At 41.8% G+C, this 25,624-nt stretch overlaps 1 protein-coding gene across 4 annotated transcripts; it reads right to left on the reverse strand.

Moving 5' to 3' along the window:
- Positions 1 to 140: 140 nt before the first annotated feature.
- Positions 141 to 24,711, reverse strand: LOC110538294 (choline transporter-like protein 2). 4 transcript variants are annotated; one of them, XM_021625020.2, is made up of 22 exons: positions 24,555 to 24,711; positions 7,937 to 7,985; positions 7,754 to 7,827; positions 7,486 to 7,570; positions 7,242 to 7,326; positions 7,020 to 7,130; positions 6,739 to 6,799; positions 6,419 to 6,545; positions 6,238 to 6,321; positions 6,001 to 6,113; positions 5,708 to 5,839; positions 5,340 to 5,439; positions 5,086 to 5,178; positions 4,867 to 4,951; positions 4,448 to 4,710; positions 4,215 to 4,309; positions 3,941 to 4,044; positions 3,689 to 3,762; positions 3,520 to 3,590; positions 3,279 to 3,367; positions 3,071 to 3,155; positions 141 to 1,100 (listed from the first exon to the last, which is right to left on the reverse strand). In XM_021625020.2, the coding sequence occupies exons 1-22, from the start codon at positions 24,586 to 24,588 to the stop codon at positions 994 to 996; spliced, it is 2,121 nt and encodes a 706-aa protein (XP_021480695.1). In that variant the 5' UTR covers positions 24,589 to 24,711; the 3' UTR covers positions 141 to 993. The 4 variants fall into 4 exon arrangements, with proteins under 4 accessions (XP_021480695.1, XP_021480696.1, XP_021480693.1 ...); XM_021625021.2 differs by lacking the exon at positions 24,555 to 24,711 and adding an exon at positions 10,168 to 10,587; XM_021625018.2 differs by lacking the exon at positions 141 to 1,100 and adding an exon at positions 2,083 to 2,450.
- Between the last annotated feature and the right edge of the window lie 913 nt (positions 24,712 to 25,624).

Consider the following 25,624-nt stretch of genomic DNA (forward strand, 5'->3'; position numbering starts at 1 on the left):
ACAGTTCATTCTGTTTATAGATGCTTAATTACGCCATTCAGAGAGCCGTGAGGATCCACAGTTAGTCAGTTAAACTGTTTTAAATGGTCATCTGCCCTGACAGGCAGTCACACACACACACACACACACACACACAGGACTAAATGTACAAAAACAACTTTTATTTTAGTTTCAGAACTCCACAGGCACTTAAACAGATCCACATACACAACCCATATTTTCCCCTGCTTTCAGCCTCACACCATTTTAATACATTTCTTTACCACTCATTCCCTGGCAATTATAACAGAGAGCAAAGCATTGACGTTTAACAGCGGGTTAAAAAGGGGCTACAGTACTGTAGTAATGGCTTTGGTAATGACAAAGCAGAGAAAGTATTGCAACAAATATAAAGTAGTTACACAATTTCAAACAAGTATAAAATGTATGTCTTAGTACTGCATGTATTAAACTAATTGCATAGGTTACATATAAAAGTGCAGCTTTATGTAAATGTATAAAATACTTTACTAAATAGATCAGTTCTGTGCTCACCTTCATGTAACACACTCCAAGTAATATTCATAACAAAGCATGCTCATAACATACTGGTGTACAGCTGGCCTAATTACAGTAACATACAGCTATATTCAATAAGAACCACATTTGGTTGCTGGTTTTTGAAAATGAGGTCATCAAAATATACTTAAACAGACAAAAACTATGATTTCATCCAAACCAAATAACTGAATGAAAATGGGGGAAAAAACATCCTTGTAAGAAGCACTCTGCATGCAGCATTAAAATTCCATTTAGGATTTATACGCCTCACTCGACCACAGAGGACGGCAGCGATTGTTTGGACGCATGACAACAGATTGCCACATAGGTACTGGATGAGTGACAGCATGAGATCTTTTGCCAACCCAGTCTTTAAAGCATACTCCACTATATACAATTACACACCTGTACACACCAGAGCTTTTGCCCTTCTCCACACCACATGGGAGAGCTCTACTCTGCTGGTTCAGGCTTGTTCTTCTTATTCAGGACTTTGAGGAGGCGGTCAGACATCAGGTAGGGTCTCTCCGCACTGCCATCATTCCTCTCCAGGTCCTCCACTGAAGAATCAAGGAAAACATCATGAGACAAAAATGTGAAATGATTTCAAAAGGAAAAACTTGAACATTGTTACATTTCTAAGCAGGGGCCAGAACAGAACCAACTTGTGATGGATTAGCAAAGCTTCAAGGTTACGCCAAGTTAAACAGAAGTGCTTTAAGTCATTTAACATGTCATCCTACAAAACATATAATTGGCCTGCTTCTGACAGAATTGGTAAAGCTTGCCTAGTCAAACCCAAAAGGAAGTTTGTTACCTTAGCTTGTTCCCCATCAACACAATGCAGAAAGAGAATGAGGAGGAAGACAAATAACAGAAAGACTGGCAGCTTTAATCACTAGCAGACATACTACCAACATGCACAATAGCACAAGAAAGAGAGAAACTGCATTCAGTTAATGCTCATAGATCCTAGGAGTCTCCAGGGCAGTGCATCAAACAGACCTTGCTGACAGGCAAATATTTCAAGGCAATGAGGGATCTGATTGCATTGCTATACAGAACAAAAAATGGAGTCACTTCCCTCACAAGCGGAACTAAGAAATACATTTCAGTATATATAAAACTACATATGGCTTTTATAGATCATTGAAAAGATCACATTTTAATAATGCACTGATAGCAGTAATACTAAAGATGGAAGCATTGCAGAGATCTTTTGAATGCTTTAACTGTAAACAAATGTGATATCTGTAGGAGGTTCAATACATCAGACCAAAATGGATAGTTAGTCAATTAGGCACATTGTTTCCTATGGCTGACAGTGTTTTCCTTCTAGCAACAATGTCAGAACTGCAACATGTTCACTAAAACATCAGTGGAATTCCTAGCATTGTTTATGGGTCAGTGTCTTTTTTCCCAAATCAATGAAACAACTATCATTGAGCACAAATATATATATATATATATATATATATATATATATATATATATATATATATATATATATATATATATATATATACACACACACACACACACACACACACACACACGTTTCTATAGGGAGAAGACACTGGTCAAGCAGTTGACTTGTCCAAATTCAGGCCTTGATGTCAATCTACCAATCATGAACAGTAGCATGCCCATTTCTACAAGACAGATCTGCAGGTGGAGATCTCGTCCACAGTGTCTTTGCTATGACTACCCCTAAACGTCCTGGTCTTTCCCCTGCATCGGAGGCTGCTATTGTTTCAGCTGGACGTGTTGGTCATCTGGCTGATGTGGCGAGGACTGGGTTGGCTCCTCGGTCTCCTCCACAGCCTTGTTCTCCGACAGAATGTCATGGAGCGAAGCTGACATGTAATACGGTCTTGCCAGAGAGCCATCATTTCTCTCCAGGTCTTCGCCTATGTGTGTGTGTGTGTGTGTGTGTGTGTGTGTGTGTGTGTTAAATGGGGTCAAGGGATGGTTGATTGGAAAACAGGATGATGAAGGTGAAGGGTGGCATTAGTAAGGGAGATGGAGGAAAACAATATGAATTGAGAAGGGAGAGAAAGAGAAAGTCTGTCAAAATTCCCAGCAAAAGCACCCATTCGCATTTTAAATGAATAGATCAACACCCAAACTTCCCCATTGTCTGCAACCAGCAAGTTAACACTAGTCCTAGATAGCTGGGTTAGGATCAATAACTTAGCAATAAAGCATTATGAAGAACACCAGAATATCATCATGCAATTCATCATTAGTGGCAGCCCAACACCATTAGCAGTGAAAGAGGTCATGAAGAAAGGGAGAGGAGGTCACCGTTTCAGGACAACATGAACTCTAGACACATTGGGACATCTTTACTTCAAAACATTCCATTTAGTAAAGCTTTGAGATGTAAAAGAGTTGCCAACACGAGGCAGCCATTTCCTAAGTATACTGTGTACACCATAATCCTTTACCTTCTCACCACTGGTACCTTGTGTTTGTGGGGGAAAGACGATGCGTAAAACAAGAGGGGGATGGTTCTACTGTTACTCACAGAAGCAGAGGAAGAGTGTGTCCACACACATGGCGTACACGCTGAAGAAGCCATGGGCAATAAGGTAGGAACCAACCACCACTGTCTGAGGAGAGAAACACACTCCAACCATTACAATACATAACACCATAGGTTACACTCAGCTACATTTAAATCATAGATTAAACTACATAACCCACCAGACCCGGAGCATGGCTATGCTACTCACCAGGATGGGAACCCAGTAGTAGTGGAGGTTGGGCGCTGTGTTCTCAAAGGCCTTCACCCTCCCAGAGAAGAAGAAGAACGCAAAGATTCCTGGGAAACAGGACGGAAGAGTTCTCTTCCAATAGCACAACTGGTTGTCAACAATGAAACGTAATAAAAACTAAATACAATCATTAGAAGACTGGCCGTACGGAGAGCGTGTTATTGTTCATCATGTTTCCTGTAGAAACAGCCTCACTTACCCACAAGCCCCACAATGAGGAGTTTGCCCAGGAACAAGAGGAAGTCTGTCACCTTGTCCAGGACAGCTACCCTACAAGGTCAAACAGTGATACGTTGTGATGATCATAGTCCATTTTATAAAGTACAATTAAGTCAACACAAACATTAAGAGACAGCACACTCGCTCACCTGATCATGTTCCTCATGAGGAGGAAGAAGGCATCTTTGGCAGACGTGCAGAAGTTCTTGCCATATATCGCCACCTAGAGGCAGCAGACTCAAATTCATAATCAAGCATAAACCAAACGTTCTCCCACAGTTAACATTTACAGATGATCCAGGTGACAAAGCTCCTCTGAAATTAATTCTATCCAATATGACATGTATTTAACTGGGTGACATTGGGCATAGTAGGTGCACACAAACAGGTAGTACACAAACCATAATGTAGGCATTTCTGTTGATGAACTTGATGAATTTCTCCAGGCACCAGAAGCAGCACTTGAGACAGCACAGTAGGAACTTTGTGCACTTATTTTGGGTTCCTTTAGGGGAGAATAACAGACAGTAGGGCAGAACCAAATCAGAGCCAACACAAGTACTAAAAAACCCAACATTCATACACAGCTAGTGTAAAGTATGGTGAGGGTATACAGTGACAGCTGTGTTAATATCAACATACCGTAGTACTGCTAATACAGGATCTATGGCTCACCTTGTAGCTTGTGGTCGATGTACTCCAGCAGAACCCTGATGATCTGGATGATGGAGAGGATGAGCGAGCCAAACGCCAGGGAACCTGTGTGATACCTGAGCAGGGGAGTGAGGAGATGTCACTAACCAACCTTATTAAATGGCGCCAAGATATCCATATATGCAACAGAGCATCATGTACATATCTGAACACCCAACTTGGTTAGGAACAGGAACGTAAACAGTCACACACACCTGAGTGATCTGCCAAGGGATGAGAAGATGGGGAAGGCAGGCATGTCGTCAGGCTTGACCAAGGCCCAGTAGTAGGAGGCAAAGGCCCCAGCCAGGGTCATCTGACCCAGCGCTGTCACAAAGTTGGCACACCAGAAAAACAGGAAGACATTGTAGAACTGCAGGCCAATCAGGTACTTGTGGTAGACCGTCTCTCCACCGTAGAAGGCAAACAGACACTTGGAGTCTGGGCACTCCGCCTTCATACTGGAGGTGCTGAAGTTCTGGAGGAGACAGGTAGAGAAGAACCAACAGTTGACATTCTATACATTGTATACACTTTTATCATGGAGGTGATCGATGGTTCAATGTCTCTCCAATTAAGATCAGGCTGTTAGATGGTGACATATTGCATGGGCTAACGGAAAAGCAGGACTCACAGCTGGCTCGCAGATTTTCCTGGAGTGATCACAGGCCGTCTCATTGAACACCTTATAGATGGGCTGATTGGAGGTGGACAGGAACCTGGCCAGAGGCTGTCAAGGACTAGAATATGACCCAGAGAACTACAAATCCCAGCAAATACACATCAATCGTTCAGAAGAGCATGTTGAGTTACTCAAGCCTATGAGTCATTTTTCTCCAAACATGAAGGATACACAGCGGTGACAGCCCAGTAGGCGATGACAATGGATAAGAGGGCAAAGGTGAACAAGGGGTAAAACAGGGCTGACATCACATACCCAATGGCCCTGTAAACAAAACATCACAGTTTAGCACTAGAAAGGTCTTAGCCACCATCTATGTATTACGCCCCCATTTAAACCACAATGATCTAGCATTCAATGATCCATTTCCCATCCAATCCCATTAGAAAAGGCTGTAAGTGCAGAGATAACTCCCGTTTCCTGACCTGCTGGCTTCTTTGATGAGAGCGATAGCGATGAGGATTCTATTCCTGAGGAAGATGAGCAGCAAAATGATGATGACCTCCACAATGGCCAGAATAATAACTAAAGAGAACGGGAGAGAGAAAAGGCATAAAAACCAAATGGAGAATTCAGTCACGGCCATTTATACAGGAATCCTAGTAGTCCTTAGTATCAGTTTATGCTTGCAATAACACCGCAATGCATTATATCTAAGGGTTTATAAAAGTTACCTGGCTAACATTGATCCTGCTTCATGATATACAGTAGAACTCTAATGTATTGGCCCAGGTGTATACCTCCTGAGCCACACTAGCTGTAAGGTTGAGAGGAGGTTAGTGGGGAGACTTACTGAAGGCCAGCCAGGTCTGTCTGATATGCAGGTACACAGAGAAGTCTGTCTGGAAGCCCAGGTCCTTTAGAGTGACATTAGAGCCTGCCTCTGACTTCAGGCTAACATACTCCATGGAGCAGTGGAAGATGCCTGTGGTGCGATACAGAGCATGGCCACAAGAGGGAAGTACAGCATTTAGATAGAGAGATGGGAAAGGGACACAGGAGATGGCTTTGTTGATTAGAGCGTTCATAGAGACATGAACATTAAGAAACAACTAAAAATGGGACTTCTGTTGAACTGGTCTTTACCGTATCCAATGACCAGAATCACCATGACGATCATGACCCAAACCATGATCCCGGCCAGAAAGCGCAAGAGGACGATGAAGAGGAGACTGATGAGCATGGCAATCACCAACCCTCTGAACCCCGACACAAAAACAGACGATAGTGCCTACATAACTCACTCTTTGCTGATCAAGTGCTTTGGAATTCAGTGTGAATGCATTACTGCACAATAGTGTCAAAGGGAAGATGCTGACTTACATTAGGATCCAGTACCAGGACTGGGTGTAATCCTCAAAGATCTTCATGGCCACTTGTCGAGCCTCAATGACCACTGTGGCATTCCTATAGAAGAAAATACAGTGACCAATGCAGATTGTAGATGTAGCCCTAGCAACCATCACAGGAAAACATCATGCAAATTCTGTTTCTGTGGACTCACTTGACCCCCGCCACCAGATCTTTGGCATCTCTAATGTTCCCCTCCCCGTCATCAAACTTAGAGTTATTTCCCACGGTGATCTCCCCTCCCTTCTTCTGGCCCAGGGCAGGGAAGCACCTGCGGGTGACTGTAAGAAGAGGAAGGGGGGTGAAGGAGAAGACACAGGACAATGAGGGAGAACAGTAAAACAATGTCTTTCACTTTTTTCCAATTCCGGAAATGGGGAGGATGGGCTGGCCAGATGGAGGGTTGGGGAGTTTGACTCAGAGGAGCGGAAGAAGGGCAGGTAGACAGGATAGGGGAGCTAGAGCCGTACTTACAGGGTTTACTTGGCGTCAGCATGGCAGGACACAGGCCAGAACTCAGGATCTGTGTTACAGTCTAAAACACACATGAACAATCAGCACTTAGTATCTCAAACATTGGTGCGGCAATGTATATTCAAAGTTTGAATTGCTCACACTAAATTGCCACTGGGCACACTTTTGTTCTTCAAAAATACACTGTCACATTCTTGACATTTTATTGACATTGTCATCCATGTTGATTTTGGAAAACTACTACGCCACCCATCTCAGAATCCTCTTCACATGCTACTCACCAGCCCCTCTAGACCCTCCTTGCAGAAGTTCTTATAATACTTAAAATCCTCTTTATTGGTGTAGGCCTTCAGGAGCGTCATGAACTTATCAGGGCATTTCTCCACACACATCTGATGGCAAAATAAATGTAAGGCATGAGCCAAGATAATACAAGTGCATAGGCATGCATAAATAACATGGCGTTCAAGAACGTATCAACTGAAAACAAAGGTTCAGGTCACCTGTGTGGTTGGGCACTGAAACTCCAGCAGCACCATGGGACTGGCACACTTCATGATGTTGAAGTAGAACAGCAGGGGCTTCGTCCTACAATACAAACACAACCAGTTGTTCAGAGAACAGGAGCAGGTTAAAGAGTGAATGCCCAGGGGGGGGGGGGAATGATGGAGACAACCAACACATGTGAGTGTTAGTGATTGTCCGTTATGTATTCCACCGTGTATGAATGGTGAGGGCAGAACTTACTCCAGAGGTGTGCCTGCCTGCCCACAGAACTGTCCTCTGCTGTCTGTGGGATATATCACCTTCCTGGGGTCTCCCTGGGACCAGGCTAGGGGAGAAGGGAACCATCAACAACAAAGAAACAATCAAATACCAGGCATCTTTAACACACAGACATGCTTTAGGTGAGCAGCACTCAGAGACATACCTAAGGGCATGACTCAGGGTATACCCAAGTCCTTAATATGGGGTCAGTTAAGCTTGTTTGTGCCTACAGGACACATTTACTTACCAAGAATTCCCACTGCAACATAGCCCAGTATGCAAATAATGAAGAGGATGCAGCATACAATGTCAGTGCAGCCCCTAGAGTAAAGAGAGAAGGAGACATGGAAACGTTATGGGAACAATCGTTTTTAGATGTGAATTATGTGCCTTCCTGACTACAGTGTGGATGAACTGGCAAACCTCTCACCTGTTATAGATGGGGCCTTTGAAGGTGGGGTCATACTTTTTTGGTTCACCTAGATGGAAAGAATGCAAGTATTGAAAAATACAGTAGGAATAACATTTCAGATGGTAAATGGCTTGCAGCGTAGAAGTTAAATGAAAGTGTACACACTGCAGGGCTGTCAGAAGGCATTTCATAACCAAGATGCAGTTTGACACTGTTCCATGTGGGGGCGTCTGCCTCCTAGTTATACATTTCATGGGGTAAACAGAGTGGACTGCCCACGCGTTGACATTCTGCTCCCTTTACTGTTGGTCAGATGACTTTTCCCTCGGCGCAGACACACCTGGCAACCCAACAAATTCCTCTGTAGTGACTAAGCAGCCCTTCTGCAACATGAGAACCTGCAGTACCACAACAGTCACCAGAGGTCAGCGACTCTGTGTGAGCACAACCTATTCATCGAATCACATTTTTATTGTCACATGCTTCATAAACAACAGGTGTACACTAACAGTCAAAGGCTTACTTGGGGGTCCTTTTCCAACAATGCAGAGTTAAAATATAAAAATGGTGGCACAAGGAATAATACACAGTGAATACTGAATAACAATAACGAGTAAAAAGTAACATTGTTATATACAGGGAGTACCACTACCGAGTTGATGTGCAGGGGTACGAGGTAATTGAGGTAGCCATCTACATCACAGGTGGCACCTTAATTAGGGAGGACGGGCTGGAGAGGAATGGTATCAAATACATCAAACATGGTTTCCATGTGTTTGATGTCATTCCATTTGCTCCATTAGCATGAAACATCCTCCCCTCAGCAGCCTTCTGTGATCTACATATAGGTAGGGGTAAAGTGACCAAGCAACAGGACACATAAGACAGTAGCAGCAGCATATGTGGGGAATGAACTCGTGTGATGTCTCCTTCAGCCGATGTTACATTTGATTGAAGGACATAAGACACACAAAATGACAGATTAACCTTTTCATCAGTATTGATTACTTCTTAAAAGGTAAATGTTGATTAATGCCATGAAAAAGGTATTTTTTAAAATCTGTTCTTGTTAATGTTTCTTGATTTTCTTAACTTGATAACATCCCCCAAATTAAACTAGGCTATAAACCAGTGCACAATATCCTCTCCCTTTCATACCCAATATAATGTGTAACCTGGATCTGAACCCTGGGGTTCCAACAGGGTGAGGAGGAGCAAAGAGACGAGACTCTCCACATCTGCCCACATAAATCAAAGTTACCTACAGTTACTGTACAATGAGGGAATGAATATGTCATGAGCAAAACTGCATTCACTCAATGCCAGTTCTAAATCCTCAGACGACCAAAAGGAGGCATTAATGTCAACTACATTTAGGCCTAGATGAGAAAAGGTACGGTTATAACGATCAGTCAGAAGTGCTCAAGTTGAGCCATAGTGAATCCCAACTTCACAGAACATCAATAATCACAGTCTTAAGGTGGTTGAACCACTGGGTCTAGACCAGATACTATAGAGTATGACGTTCAGCATGGCGGCCATTAATAATGCAGAGCAGTGGTCAGGGTGCTGTTGCAGCATGCATTACAGTGGGCCTGCCCTCAGAGAACATCCTTCCACAAGCACAGAGACACAGAGTCTGGATGTTAAAGTGTTACATGGGCATAATCAGCCTGAGATGCCCTTCAAAGACATGGTGGAAACAGCCTGCCGAGGGAGTGTAGGCTGGAGCAACATGCAGAAACATTTGCCCAAAACAACAGTGGCTGATGCATTTATATTTTATCAGGGCTGAAAACAAACAATGTTTCCTGCCAATTTTCCAGCCCAGTCCTTTTACACACACACACACACACACACACACACACACACGCATTCGCATTCGATAGAGGAGAGAAAAGATTGACACAATGTTCACTTGCATTTCTCCACACACCTGTATAATCAGCAGGTTTAACCCACACCCATTCTCAGTCATGTTGTCATAATGCCGATACTAGAGGTCTAGTTTCACCCAGTGTCGCGCTTCTCTAGAGACAAATTACACCACCCATTAACAAGCTCCAACTGACAGATTCATTAAAACATTCAAGCAGTGAGAAAAGCTCTCTCTCACTTCAAGAACAAACTTAAGTTACAACCAAACCAGCCATCATAAAAGACACAAACAGCTTTTCATAAGGTTGAAAAAGGTAAAACCACATAAGCTCTAATGAAACTAAAATCAAGTAGGAGCAATTAGTAGTTACCATTCTTTCCGTAATAGGGTTGCTGCTCAGGCATCTTTAAATTCCTTTCTGGTAGTCAACTTATAAATGACCGGAAAACTCTCCTGCTTTTTCTTCAGCCCTTTTCTGCTTCCCTTCCTTTTCCTGCCAACTGGTGTGTTTAAGAAAGTGAGAGCGACAGGTATTGTGGGGAGAAACTTGTCCGACCTGTCTGCAACAGCTCTGAGCACACCCCTGTTCCTCAGAGTCCACCCACTGTCCCTCCCCCAACAGCTGCCTAACTCAAATCTCTGGTCCACCTGTTCCTTTCTCTTTCCCCTTTTCCCTCCACAAAGAGCTCTTTTTGTATGTGTTTCTCTCACTCTCTGCCTTTGTTCCTGGCTTTCTCTACCTCTTTCACACTCTCTCTCTCCCCAGAGTTTGGTCAGGTAGCTCACCTACAGGGAAGGGTGGGAGCACAACCAAGGCAAAATGGGTGGAGACAATTCCTCGTTTTTCACAACACTGACTCTCCCCTCCCCCTCTGTGAAAGAGCTGCTGGATATCCTTGTGGATCCCAAGCAAACTACACAGGAGTGATTAAAAGCATGTGTTTGGGGAAAAACAAAAATCTGTTGTGTGCACTGGAGACTGATGAGACTGGTGGGCTGGTTATAATACTGGATAGATGAGCGCTTTAATCAAGATCTCCAGCCCAGAAGCTAATTTGATTGTCAAATTAACACCAAGCTATATTTCGATAGCTCTAAAAGTTAAATAAGGTATCTTAAATGGCAATTCTGATATTTTTCCACTAATTGACCTTTTGGCGAATCAGATCAGCTCTGAAAAAGATCTGGGCCCATTGTTGGTTCTAACAAACTCAGCCTTAAGATGCTTTGGGAAACTGGGCCCTGATGTGAAAGATCTAATGTGGTTGTTCAAAAGACCAATTTGTGGAAATAATATCCGAATTGGACTGCCTGTGTAAACACAGCCTTTTTTAAACTTCATTCTAACGTCACTTCTACGTTTGAAAAATTGTCACCCCAGGGCTGCGTTCAGTATGTTTTTATGTTCTGGAACATTCAACTGAACGGCCAGGTTGGGGAATGCTGTATCATGGCCTCTGCCCTTTAAATACGTCACTCATTGCATCAAGGCATGACTCACCACACCCACCAAATGAGAGCAAATGTACCTCAAAGTCTGTTCAACGTACAAACCGTTTCTGCAACGTAGCAAACGTTCAAAGCAAACTGAGCGCACCTCTGCTGAATGGAGTATTCACAAGGTGCATTCAATTCAAAGCTGCTCATTAGGAAGTTCATTATAGGCTAAGATTGTCTATTATAGTGACAAGATAGACATGTGACTGCTCTAACAATGTAAATACATATCCTCAAAGATGGAAGACAGGCAGGAGGATGGACCATTCCAGCCAATGAGAGGGCAGATAAGCGTGTGAACAACTGGCCATAGAGCTAGATAGAGGACTCATCCTTGTATCTGTGCCATTATAGTATCTGTGACAGCATGGCATCTCCATTTTAAGGTAGTACATTTTCTTATTCTTCATTGGCTGATTGCTTCCAACTTATAGGAATCACCACCCAGTTGACTACTTTAAAATGGTGGAAGTCCTCAATGGCTAAATCAATCAGGGCTTGACATTCACTTTTTTAGCCAAGTAGGAGAGATTTTTGTTAATTGTCCGAAAGCTCAAGTCACTTGTAACCCCCCCCAACAAAAGCCAAAAAATATGACTGAAAATGTTTTGTATTATGCAAGTAACCACAAAATAATTAATTATTATCACTGGTATTGACAATGGAAGGCTGCTGGTCTGATCCCATGTATTATACAGTATCTCCTGCCGTTGTGGCCTTGAGCAAGGCACTTAACCCCCACAAAGTAAAATACGCACCAGAGTCAGCTTATCAAGGTCCTGTTGAGCAGCTGATTTTTTGCAATGTGCTGTGTTCAAGCAAGGCTGGAGCAAAAGACTGCACACCCAATAGCACTCCTGAAATCTCCTGGAGCATGATTGGCCTCCCTGCAACAATACAATTACAACCAAATATTTTTATGTCTTTATAAAATAATTCCCTCATTCAGTGAACCAGGGATCAAATGGTTAAGGTAGCTAACTAAGATGTTTATCTATTTATAAGGTTCAAATATTCAGTGTTCAGGGGAGATCTTGACAGCATAAGAGTTACTTGTCAATAAGCCTAGTCTAGGAATATTCTTGTAACTTTGTCAGAATTACATGGGCACTATTGACATTTTGAGAGACGGTTTTACAACCGGAGTTTGCAGCATTGGTTTCATCAACTGTGTACCCTGCATGTCAACTGTGCACCCTGCACGTCAACTGTGCACCCTGCATGTCAACTGTGCACCCTGCATGTCAACTGTGCACCCTGCATGTCAACTGTGCACCCTGCATGTCAACTGTGCACCCTGCATGTCAACTGTGCACCCTGCATGTCAACTGTGCACCCTGCATGTCAACTGTGTACCCTGCATGTCAACTGTGCACCCTGCATGTCAACTGTGCACCCTGCATGTCAACTGTGCACCCTGCATGTCAACTGTGCACCCTGCATGTCAACTGTGTACCCTGCATGTCAACTGTGCACCCTGCATGTCAACTGTGCACCCTGCATGTCAACTGTGCACCCTGCATGTCAACTGTGCACCCTGCATGTCAACTGTGCACCCTGCATGTCAACTGTGTACCCTGCATGTCAACTGTGCACCCTGCATGTCAACTGTGTACCCTGCATGTCAACTGTGCACCCTGCATGTCAACTGTGTACCCTGCATGTCAACTGTGTACCCTGCATGTCAACTGTGCCCCCTGCATGTCAACTGTGCACCCTGCATGTCAACTGTGCACCCTGCATGTCAACTGTGCCCCTGCATGTCAACTGTGCACCCTGCATGTCAACTGTGCACCCTGCATGTCAACTGTGCCCCTGCATGTCAACTGTGCACCCTGCATGTCAACTGTGCACCCTGCATGTCAACTGTGCACCCTGCATGTCAACTGCATGTCAGCCATTTGCGATTATACACGAGTGCCGGTGGAAAGTTATTTTAGGACATTGGACATGACAATGACACTAATACATGCTAAAAGCTAGATAGTTAATGATTTATATGATTTATTTAAGTGTTATACACCTACCGGTGCCCAGCCCAACTAGCGGGTTAGCCAATTCAAAACATATTGTGTAGTTTGGCTGGTTATCCAGTTAGTCTGTTGTATATCATTATTTTACCTGCTGTGCAAATGTCTCTCTCTCCCTCCTCTGGTAATGGCCCACTGGAACGCAGGTGATACACACACCATGACTTTTACAGGATTTTCATTGCTGACCAGAATTTGCTATAACTGTGCAAATAACTCACTAACTAGTAATAAATATCAACAAATGTGCACATGCTGCTACTTTGATTTCAAAAACGCATCTGGCAACTGCAAGACGTAAAGACCTGTCAATGCAGGCCTACAATACTATACTCAGCAGCATACCACCCTGCATACCACTGCTGGCTTGCTTCTGAAGCTAAGCAGGGTTGGTCCTGGTCAATCCCTGGATGGGAGACCGGATGCTGCTGGAAGTGGTGTTGGAGGACCCGTAGGAGGCACTCTTTCCTCTGGTCTAAAAAAATATCCCAGGGCACTACACTGTCCTGTATAGGGTGCTGTCTTTCAGATGGAACATTAAATAGGTGTCCTGACTCTCTGAGGTCATTAAAGATCCCATGGCACTTATTGTAAGAGAAGGGGTGTTAACCCCAGTGTCCTGGCTGAATTTCCAATCTGGCCCTCAAACCATGACTGTCACCTAATAATCCCCAGTTTACAATTGGCTCATTCATCCCCCTCCTCTACCCTGTAACTATTCCCCAGGTAGTTGCTGCAAATGAGAATGTGTTCTCAGTCAACTTACCTGGTAAAATAACAGATAAATAAGATGTGCTCTGCTGAGATTGGGAGGACAGTGTGCAACACATTGCACCTGGAGGAGACTGATTGGAGTAACCTAATGTTAGATATTGTGATTGTTTTTTACGTGTCCATCTGGACAACTTAAATCTATATTCTTGTCCGACAATTGTTTTACTTGTCCCGGGCAAGTGGACAAGTATTAATGTCGAGCCTTGTCCATGATGAGTCCTCAATCTATCTCTATGAGAACAGGTACAATGCCGATATAAAGTCGTTTTTTTTTTTTTTTAAAGTTGCCGAAATGCCATTTGCGTCCACTTATCAGTGCATTCGTAACAACCCAACCATTATGAAACTTCTATTCGATCAAATAAGCCTCACGTAGCAAATGAGCAATTTCATTTGGCCACACTTGATTGGATAGAGCATCTACAGACTGACTATCAAAATAGTCTAACCTTACATTTTTTTGTTGACCAAATTCAAAACTTTCATTGACCTCCATATGAAAATACCTCACTTCGTGAGCTTATTCTCATGGACATATTTTGGGCTGAATAAAACCTCTCGCTTCACCTATTCCTCTTTGTTGTATCCAGGTGTGTCCTCTCAGAGCCATTGCATGTCATATTCATAGGTGTTTTCTACCCTCTTGTGGGAACATGACTGTATTACATTGGGTGGTTTCACCCAGCCTGGCTGGATATTCACATAACCATAACCACATCCTGTTGTGCCATTTCCTTTGCTTTCATTGGGTTTGCACTCTAGCGGGATATTAGACTACTTTTTATTAAAAAACATTTAGCAGTGAGCAATGAAAAGCAATATCTATACCAATTCAATTTAGATTGCCTTTGTCTGAACTAGAGGTCGACCGATTAATCGGAATGGCCGATTAATTAGGGCCGATTTCAAGTTTTCATAACAATCAGATATTTTTTTTTTTTACACCTTTATTTAATCTTTATTTAACGAGGCAAGTCAGTGAACACATTATTTTCAATGACGGCCTAGGAACGGTGGGTTAACTAGTCCAACGCTCTAACCACCTGCCTCTCACTGCACTCCACGAGGAGACTGCCTGTAAGCCAAGGTAAGTTGCTAGCTAGCATTAAACTTATCTTATAAAAAACAATCAGTCAATCATAATCACTAGTTAACTACACATGGTTGATGATATTACTAGTTTATTTAGCATGTCCTGCGTTGCATATAATCGATGGGGTGCGTATCGTTGCTCCAATGTGTACCTAACCATAAACATCAATGCCTTTCTTAAAATCAATACACAGAAGTATATATTTTTAAACCTGCATATTTAGCTAAAAGAAATCCAGGTTAGCAGGCAATATTAACCAGGTGAAATTGTGACACTTCTCTTGCGTTCATTGCACGCAGAGTCAGTGTATATGCAACAGTTTGGGCTGTCTAATTTGCCAGAATTTTACGTAATTATGACATAACATTGAAGGTTATATTAATGACATAAGCCATGTATTTTTGTGTGTTATTATGTTATAACTAAGTCTATGATTGATAGAGCAGTCTGACTGAGCGGTGGTAGGGACCAGCAGGCTCGTAAGCATTCATTCAAACAGCACTTTAGTGCGTTTTGCCAGCAGCTCTTCGTTGTGTGTCAAGTATTGCGCTGTTTATGACTTCAAGCCTATCAACTCCCGAGATTAGGCTGGTGTAACCGAAGTGAAATGGCTAGCTAGTTAGCGGGGTGCGCGCTAATAGCATTTCAAACGTCACTCGCTCTGAGACTTGGAGTGGTTGTTCCTCTTGCTCTGCATGGGTAACGCTGCTTTGAGGGTGGCTGTTGTCGTTGTGTTCCTGGTTCGAGCCCAGGGAGGAGTGTGACGACCCTCCCACTCTGTCTGCCGTATTCTCTCTTTGTTCTTGTTTCCTTATTAGGATGCCGGTGGGCGGAGTTGGGAGGGTCGTCAGCTACATGGGAAACACCTGGGCCCGGTGTCTCCCAGGATAAATACACCACTTCCCCATTCATGGAGGAGACTCTCTCCATGCAGACACCTTTATAGATTTTGTTGTGTTTCTTGGTGGTTTTTGGGTTGTTTGCTTTAGCATCTTTCAACACCCTGCATTATCACATTCATGCATGCAAAACACTCACTTACACTACTGATGACTGATTACACACACACCATTGTATATTATACTTAGTTACTTTATTTAATAAATATATATTTTGTTACTCCTTATCTCCACGTTGTCTCCCTTTTGTTACGGGCTTTGAGCCGGTTCATGACAGGAGCGAGGAGAGGGACGGAAGCTATACTGTTAAACTGGCAATACTAAAGTGCCTATAAGAACATCCAATAGTCAAAGGTTAATGAAATACAAATGGTATAGAGAGAAATAGTCCTATAATTCCTATAATAACTACAACCTAAAACTTCTTACCTGGGAATATTGAAGACTCATGTTAAAAGGAACCACCAGCTTTGATATGTTCTCATGTTCTGAGCAAGGAACTTAAACGTTAGCTTTCTTACATGGCACATATTGCACTTTTACTTTCTTCTCCAACACTTTGTTTTTGCATTATTTAAACCAAATTGAACATGTTTCATTATTTATTTGAGGCTAAATTGATTGTATTTATGTATTATATTAAGTTAAAATAAGTGTTGATTCAGTATTGTTGTAATTGTCATTATTACAAATACATTTTTAAAAAATGGCCGATTAATCGGTATTGGCTTTTTTTGGTCCTCCAATAATCGGTATCAGCATCCTCTAATCTGAACCCAACGGGATGCTGTGTATGCTGATAATGAAGACAGATTATGGAGTATGTTTCATGATGAGCTGTGTTTGGAAAATGGGTATTGATGAGAAGCTTCTGTTGGAATCTCTCCATACTCTTTCCAGGCAGTGTAGTCACTTGTTTTGGCCAATGGGATAGTCTATGTCATTCTGGGAATGTCCAATTTTCCATTCATTACAAGTTAGTGAGAGAAAGCAAAGGCTCCCTCTGTCCTCATTTTCTGTAAGACCCTACTGGCCCCATTATTACAAGCACAGTAGCAGACTGTTTACAAGCTACCAGCACAAAATAGCAAATCAGCAACAGTCTCAACATCTCGATGGGCTATGCACAGGGAGGATATTTCACCCTGCAAGAGTTGGATCTCCACTGAATACATAATACAGGTATGACATGAATTCCCACATTTCAGTGTCACATTTTCTCTACAACTTCTCTATGGCTTGAGAAAGGTTTTTAAAAAGCTACAGCACATTAGGAACAAGAGCACAACATGGTATTCTGTTGGGGAAACATGGTGAGTGGGAGTGTGCTGTCAGGCCCTGCCAGTTTTATTCCATTTATGCATCCTTTCTTAAAGGGGTGCCTATGGACTCAGCTTCACTATATTCACTATCAGGACAAATGTTATTTGCTACATCGGTTGTTGTAATAACTTTATTATAGAGTACACTACCATACCTAGATGTTTCCCAAGAATCTGCACAAATAAATATATATACACCACTGTTTCTCTTGTGGACAGAGAGCTCATTGTATAGTGTACTACACAAGGTCCAAGGCAGTTTTACTTCTGGTTTTCTTGAGCTTCAGGTATTTGCTTTGGAACTGTTCTAATGTTTCCTGAGTCGAGTTTCCCCTCAATATTATCCTTCCTCCCTACCCTCTCCTCCTCTCACAGTAAAAACGACCATAAATAAGGTCAACCTTCCATTAAATGTTTTCTGTCCACCATGCCTGAATATATTGTGACTGTCATTCTGAATGTGTGTATGCACACATCTTGAGAGAACAGAAATAATGTATTTTGTTTGGGACTGGTGAACAGCACTGCACTTAAACAGTATACACTCATCCTATGTGCACTTCTCCTGAGTCAACTATTGTACAGAGCATTCGGAAAGTATTCAGACCCCTTCACTTTTTCAACATTTTGTTATGTTACAGCCTTATTCTAAAATGGATTCAAATGTTATTTCCCCTCATCAATCTACACACAATACCCCATAATGACAAAGCAAAAACAGGTTTTTCAAAATGTTTGCAAAAAAACTGATATCACATTTACATTTTCATTTACATTTACATATTCAGTTTGGTGGTTCCAAACTTCTTCCATTTAAGAATGATGGAGGAAACTGTGTTCTTGGGGACCTTCAATGCTGCAGAAATGTTTTGGTACCCTTCCCCAGATCTGTGCCTCGACACAATCCTGTCTCGGAGCTCTACAGACAATTCCTTCGACCTCATGGCTTGGTTTTTGCTCTGACATGCACTGTCAACTGTGGGACCTTATATAGACAGGTGTGTGCCTTTCCAAATCATGTCCAATCAATTCAATTTACCACAGGTGGACTCCAATCAAGTTGTAGAAACATCTCTAGGATGATCAATGGAAACAGGATGCACCTGAGCTCAATTTCGAGTATCATAGCAAAGGGTATGAATACTTATGTAAATAAGGTATTTCTGTTTTAAGTTTTAATAAATTTGCCAAAAATTCTACAAACCTGTTTTCACTTTGTTATCATGGGGTATTGTGTGTATTGTTGTAGAACTTTTTTTTATTTAATCAATTTTAAAATAAGGCTGTAATGTAACAAAATGTGGAAAAGGGGAAGGGGTCTGAATACTTTCCCGATGGCACTGTATACCCCTGAGAAAAGAGAAGCATGTCATATCAACACAGTAGGCTATAATAGCAGCTTCCCCTCCTCAGTCTGTCTCTCATTACAGTAAGTGCAGTAGTAGTGTTGACTGAGTGCAGTATGTATGACCGTTTCCCTCATAGGGAGTTTTCAACATCAAAATAAGATTGACTTGACCAAGAGTGCTGACTGCAGCAGATAACATAACTACTTCAGAGATATCGAAACTAGATATGGAGCCTTGTTGGTGGTTAGGGTAGGGAAGTGTGCCCTCTCTCCAAATATATCTGCTGGTAAAAACAGCATCCTCTTTATGGCCTGGACTAGATGTCTGTACACTTTGGATCAGGGTTCGAATTACAGAGCTACCAGGACACCCCCATAAATGTTACAAATATCAATGTTGGTCCAGTCCACTATTTTTAGAGTATCCCAAGAGACAATTCCCTCCATTCCATGTAATTCCATCCCTGCTCTAGACTTTAATCCTAAACAAAACTCTTCTGTAACAATGAATATCTCTGAATATAAGATGCTCCTGAGTCCTAACCATGTCCTCTTCTTCAGTTTCCACTTTCTGAAGCCTTCTGGATAAACAGGCCCATCTTCCTGAGGAGAGAGTGTCACCTCTACTGTCTGTCTCCCTAATTTACTCCAGTGAGAGACTCTCTCAGGGACAACAGACAGCCCTGCACTTCACTGAAACAGACGCCCATTCATGTCTTGTCTTTGTTGTTTTCTCCATTGTGCTCAGAGCAGAGATAGATAGGCCAGAGCCTCAGCACCAACCCATTAGACAACATCAATTAGGTTACTTGGCTATGTTTTGATAACATTGACAAAGAAACGCAATTACATTCTCTAAAAGTCTGCTAAATGAACCTAATTTCCAAAACCGGGCTCTATTTTTGTACCCCTTACTCATGGCTCTGATTCAGCTACGAAAATCTACAAAACAATGCAGAATTCCAAAGAATATAGTGGTTTTTCACCTTCCAAACATCCAGATGTGACAGACCAGACAGGCTGTGGGAGGGCAGCCAAGTCCAACAGTGATGACTACCAGGAGGAAGGGCATGGCATACCACACAAATAGACGGGGCTTCCTAATAACTCAACATCACTATTACAGGAATTGATCTCTGCCACTTCTCTTCTCCTCAGGCCCCATGACCCTAATAACTTTCCCTAATAACTTAATCTACCACAGGCTGTCTGCTGTCTGAATGGAAACAAAACGTAACTGCTGTTGGGTTAATAAGTCACATGAGTCTGTTTGGACCAGACTGTGATCAAGCAGATTAAACAATAATAATTGGGGCTGGCAAGGAACACTATTCTCCTTTCCTAGGGGCATGCCACTGGGCACAGATGTCAATTCAACGTCCATTCCACAATTCCAACGTAATTTCATTTAAATGTTGTGGAAACAACATTGATTCAACCAGAGTGTGCCCAGTGGGATGCCTGTTTATTCAATACAGTTGTTGAGTAAAGTGACAATGTGGGAAGTGATAACACGATGACAGCTGTTGTAATAGAAAACAGCTGGACTGGACTTCAAATGTAAATGTTCATGAATAGCAAAAACTACACTATTGCTACACTCTTAGAAAGAAAGGTGTTATCTAGAACCTAAAAGGGTTATTTGGCCATCCCCATACAGGAACGCTTTGAAGAATACTTTTTGGTCCTAGGAAGAACCCTTTTGGTTCCAGCCAGAACCTTTTTGAGTTCCATGTAGAACCCTTTACACAGAGGGTTCTACATGGAACCAAAAAAAGTTCTACCTGGAATCAAAAAGGGTTCTACCTGGAAACAGAAAGGGTTCTCCTACGGGGACAGCCAAAGAACCCTTTTGGAACTCTTTTTTCTAAGAGTGTAGCTGGACCTTGCCAGAGCTTGAAATAAAGATCAGAGAGACTCTGGATCAAGTTTCAACCCACTCTCCTAAATATGTCTTATAATTACACATAATCCAAGACTGCACAGGGCTGTAGGCTGTCTGATCCTGTCAGTTCCCCTGTTATTGAGGTTTCCTGATATGTGTTGGCCTGAAATTACTCCATGATGTGAAATGGGGATGACTATGTTAGATCACAGCCTAAACCCCACTGTATTTCTGAGGCAGTCCTGTTATACCATGAAAACCTCAATTACAACCATATGAACGCATCTACAACATTAGCACATGGGAGAGTCAGGGTCAAAGAAATGTTGAGAAATGCTGGGGGAGATATTGAAAACCATTTCTTCATAAAAACAGATACAATCTAAAAACCAAGTGAGGGCTGTTCATTTCTGCACGGTGGTAGCCTGTGTCAAACTCCCCATAGTTATGTTTTTTGTACATTGCCTTCTTATGTGAAACCCTGACAGATTTCCATGGAATGCAGAAAGACTTCACACGACTGCAAAACAAACGCACAAGGAACAAACAATGAAGAAGAAAAAAGAAGGGCCTCGGTCTACCAATCATTACACTATTTATAACCACACAAACACATAATACCTGATAATCACTAAATATGCTTCCTACTGGTCAGATTCCAATATATCTGCACCTCAATCATTATTTTCATTTAAGAGTAGTACGCCGAATTTGACAGTCATTTGGGAGAGTCATTTGTGTCACAATATAGTGCTAGAGGCCTTTAACCCCAAAACTTTTCACAGAATGTCTTCAACTTTATTTCCTGCCAAGTCACAGCTTACTATTCCCACAATGCAGTTTGTTGTTCAACTGTCTTTTCTTCCCATCAAAATCTTGCTCTGGTGTTGACCTGACTGCTTGTTTGTATGAGGGTTATAACACATTCCTAAATCCTGTATAGAGGGAAGAGGCAAACAGTGCTATACACAAAATAGTAGCCTATACTGAGGTTGTAAAATCTATTGTGCCAGGAAGAGAGGAAAAGGTATTGGATAATGAAAGAGAGGGTTTTAAATAATAAATGAATCATCATAAGACAGGCAGAGGGAGGAAAAGGCTGTGTGCAGTGGAAAGAAGAAAAACAGCTTTCATATGGCTGGAGGGGGGAGACAGCTAACAAGTCAACCATAAATCTTGCCTTATCCCTCCTCCATGTTGTTCATAGGGCCCTGCAAACCCCACACAAAACCAAAACACAAACAGTGAAAATGAGAAAATATGTCAGTGTTTCTACATCTTGTGGACAGTGTTGAAACTGAAAGCAATATTTTAGCTCACAACAAAGGGTTCCAGATGTCTGTGATGCTGCGAGAAAGTCTACATTTTGAGCGAATCTCATTATTTCTTTCTTCTACTGGTTTTCACCATGCTTTGCTGTACTAGAATTACAATGTTAGAACTGCAGGCAGCAGTAGCATACCCGCAAAATGACTGGGTGTGCCACTACTTACACATTTTGGGGGTATACAGTACCAGTCAAAAGATTGGACACACCTACTCATTGAAGGGTTTTTCTTTATTTTTACTATTTTCTACATTGTAGAATAATAGTGAAGACATCAAAACTATGAAATAACACATATGGAATCATGTAGTAAACAAAAAAGTGTTAAGCAAATATATTTTATAGTTTAGATTCTTCAAAGTAGCCACCCTTTGCTTCGATGACAGCTTTGCACTCTTGGCGTTCTCTCACATGCTTTTCCAACAGTCTTGAAGGAATTCCCACAAAAGCTGAGCACTTGTTGGCTGCTTTTCCTTCACTCTGTCATCCAACTCATCCTAAACTATCTCAATTGGGTTAGGTTGGGTGATTGTGGAGGCCAGGTCATCTGATGCAGCACTCCATCACTCACAGCCTGGAGGTGTGTTAGGTCACTGTCCTGTTGAAAAACGAATGATAGTCCCACTAAGCGCAAACCAGATGGGATGGTGTATCACTGCAGAATGCTGTGGTAGCCATGCTGGTTAAGTGTGCCTTGAATTCTATATAAATCACTGACAGTGTCACCATCACACCTCCTTAATGCTTCACGGTCTTGCCCCAAGCAAGACTCTTCTTCTTATTGCTGTCCTTCAGTATTGGTTTCTTTGCAGCAATTCACCTTGAAGGCCTGATTCATGCAGTCTCCTCTGAACAGTTGATGTTGAGATGTGTCTGTTACTTGAACTCTGTAAAGCATTTATTTGGGCTGCAATTTCTGAGGCTGGTAACTCAAACGAACTTATCCTCTGCAGCAGAAGTAACTCTGGTCTTCCTTTCTTGTGTCGGTCGTCATGAGAGTCAGTTTCATCATAGCGCTTGATGGTTTTTGTGACTGCACTTGAAGAAACTTTCAAAGTCCTTGAAATTTTCCAGATTGACTGAAGTAATGATGGACTGTCATTTCTCTTTGCTTATTTGAGCTGTTGTTGCCATAATATGGACTTGGTCTTTTACCAAATAGGGCAATCTTCTGTATACCACCCCTACCTTGTCACATCACAACTGATTGGCTCAAGCACATTAAGAAGGAAAGAAATTACATAAATTAACTTTTAACAAGGCACACCTGTTAATTGAAATGCATTTCAGGTGACTACCTCATGAAGCTGGTTGAGAGAATGCCAAGAGTGTGCAAAGCGTGTCATACTTTGAAGAATCTTATATTCTGATTTGTTTAACACTTTTTTGGTTACAACATGATTCCATATGTGTTATTTCATAGTTTGATGTCTTCACTATTATTCTACAATGTAGATGTTTTTTTTTTTTTAAATAAAGAAAAACCCTGGAATGAGTAGGTGTGCCCAAGCTTTTGACTGGTACTGTATATTTAAAGTCCAAATTACAACCATGGAGTCAGACTTGATCATTTTGGCAGAGGTTTGTCTACTCCAGCAGAGATTCTTGCTCGTTTTAGGAAGCATACATTAACTAATGTATTATGAGAACATATCTTCAAGGAAAACCATTTCCCTTACATGAACAACAATTGTTTGGATCCATTAACCTACCAACACCTTTATATTGCAGGGAATAGCAGGTTTTTGCTGACAATAGCTGAAACAATACACACAGTATCTTCTCTAAATTCATATTCAGACCTACCATGAGGCATTTTTTTAATTAACTAATCTATACTTGGATGGTGTTCAAATTTCTGTCAGCACAAAGCTGGTGAGTTGTTCTCTAGTGTGCCATACCAGGCTGAGGAATGAAACAACTGGACATGCAAAGGCTGAGTAGGGACACTACAGCTTAACCCTAACAATCGTAAACTAGATGTTTACTACTGATTACCTGAAAATGTTAGAGAATTGAAAGAAACTTCAAAGCCCACAGCCTATTTGAGAATCATATTGTATGATCATTTCAGATAGGCTACAGTATTTGCTAACAAGTGTGCATTTATTGTATGGAATATTGTAGGCCCTTATACCACTAATTGCTCAGCAGTCTCATTGTTTGGCACAGGGATGAGACCTGGGCGTGGGAATGTGAGAGAGGCAACAACAACATAGGCTAATCAAATGCAATCTGTAGGCTCGCCCAAAACAGAAGCATTGACTATTACGCATGGAAATTATGGCTCGATTTTGTGAGAGTCAATTTCCATTCGTCTATTCTCTGAAAATGAGACAGAGAAAAGTTGATTGAGTTAGGCTACGTCAATGGGGTAAATCAAATATATAATAGCCAAATGCTGAGTTAAATTGTTACATGCATCCAGCACACACCAATACAATGTTGCATTCCACACTCCAGTCTTCTTCATACATGAAAACGAAACTATATGGGGCTAGTCGGCTAGCTATCCCAGGACAGTGAAAGCGCTGTTAAAGATATACGGTACCCTATATAAACTAAAAAAGCTAACAACTTACCATACTTCGGTTTCTCACCCTCCAGTTCCATCATGAATTAGTGAGTCCACTTGTAAACTAAAATTGTAAGACTACATATATCATAATTCCCAGTCCAAATGGTAGCCCACCGATAAAGTTACTTCGCTGAAATCCACTACAAATCTGAACCAAACTTATAACATTTAGCGAGGCGTTACTTCTTGAAAAAGTTGACCAGTGAATGCCAACAAAACTTTGAATGACGGGCAAATGTACGAATCACTGGACGTGGGTGTGAGCACGATGACACTGCTATTATAACGGTACGTCAATGTGACCATATAACATGCAGACAGTATAGCCTATCTATTTATCTTCATATGCAGAGCACATGGACATGTTTTTATACAGTATGATACAGTGTGTCAAGAAGAGACGTTGCAAGATTTCCTAAAATACTAAATCATCTATGTCAGGACTGGAGTGGAAGAACCGCTGTGAAAAGGGACTAGGAGTACGATACAGGTTAAGCCTACTTGCCCTGTAATTTGTTTTCTAGTTTATCAGATTAATTGAGCTACACAATAAATACGTAAGAACTGTGTTGGACGTGCAGTCAAGTAAAAATATTATTTCCAAAAGAAAGAAGAATACTGGAATTGGTGCCTATCTGTCCAACTCAGATGACTGGCAAACAATTACATTACACTGGAAGGCATCATATTGGCACCATATCAACGTGGCTATTGTTGAAAATGTGTGACTGTCCTGGTAAAAAAAAAGTTACATAATTCAGCATAATACCTGGTGACTATACACCATGTCAGTTTGTTTCTGTCTCAGCATGGCTGGTACCTTGAAGGTCTTACCTAAATGGGCATCTATATCTCACTGCAGGATTCCTTAGGGCCTTTCAACAGCACACTGCTTCTGCCAAGTGTCACAGGATTAAAGTGCTTTTTTCCCCAATTATTAATATATTTCATTCTCATTTAGACCTTTTTCTAAATGTGGGATGGGGAGTTGCATGTCTGGAATCAACATCTCTTTGCACATTTAATTAACAACAATCATAAACAAACCTTCAATGAGCTTTGTAGAGTTTTATA

This window comes from Oncorhynchus mykiss, chromosome 12 (genome assembly GCF_013265735.2).
Source record: "Oncorhynchus mykiss isolate Arlee chromosome 12, USDA_OmykA_1.1, whole genome shotgun sequence".
NCBI classification, from domain to species: Eukaryota; Metazoa; Chordata; class Actinopteri; order Salmoniformes; family Salmonidae; genus Oncorhynchus; species Oncorhynchus mykiss.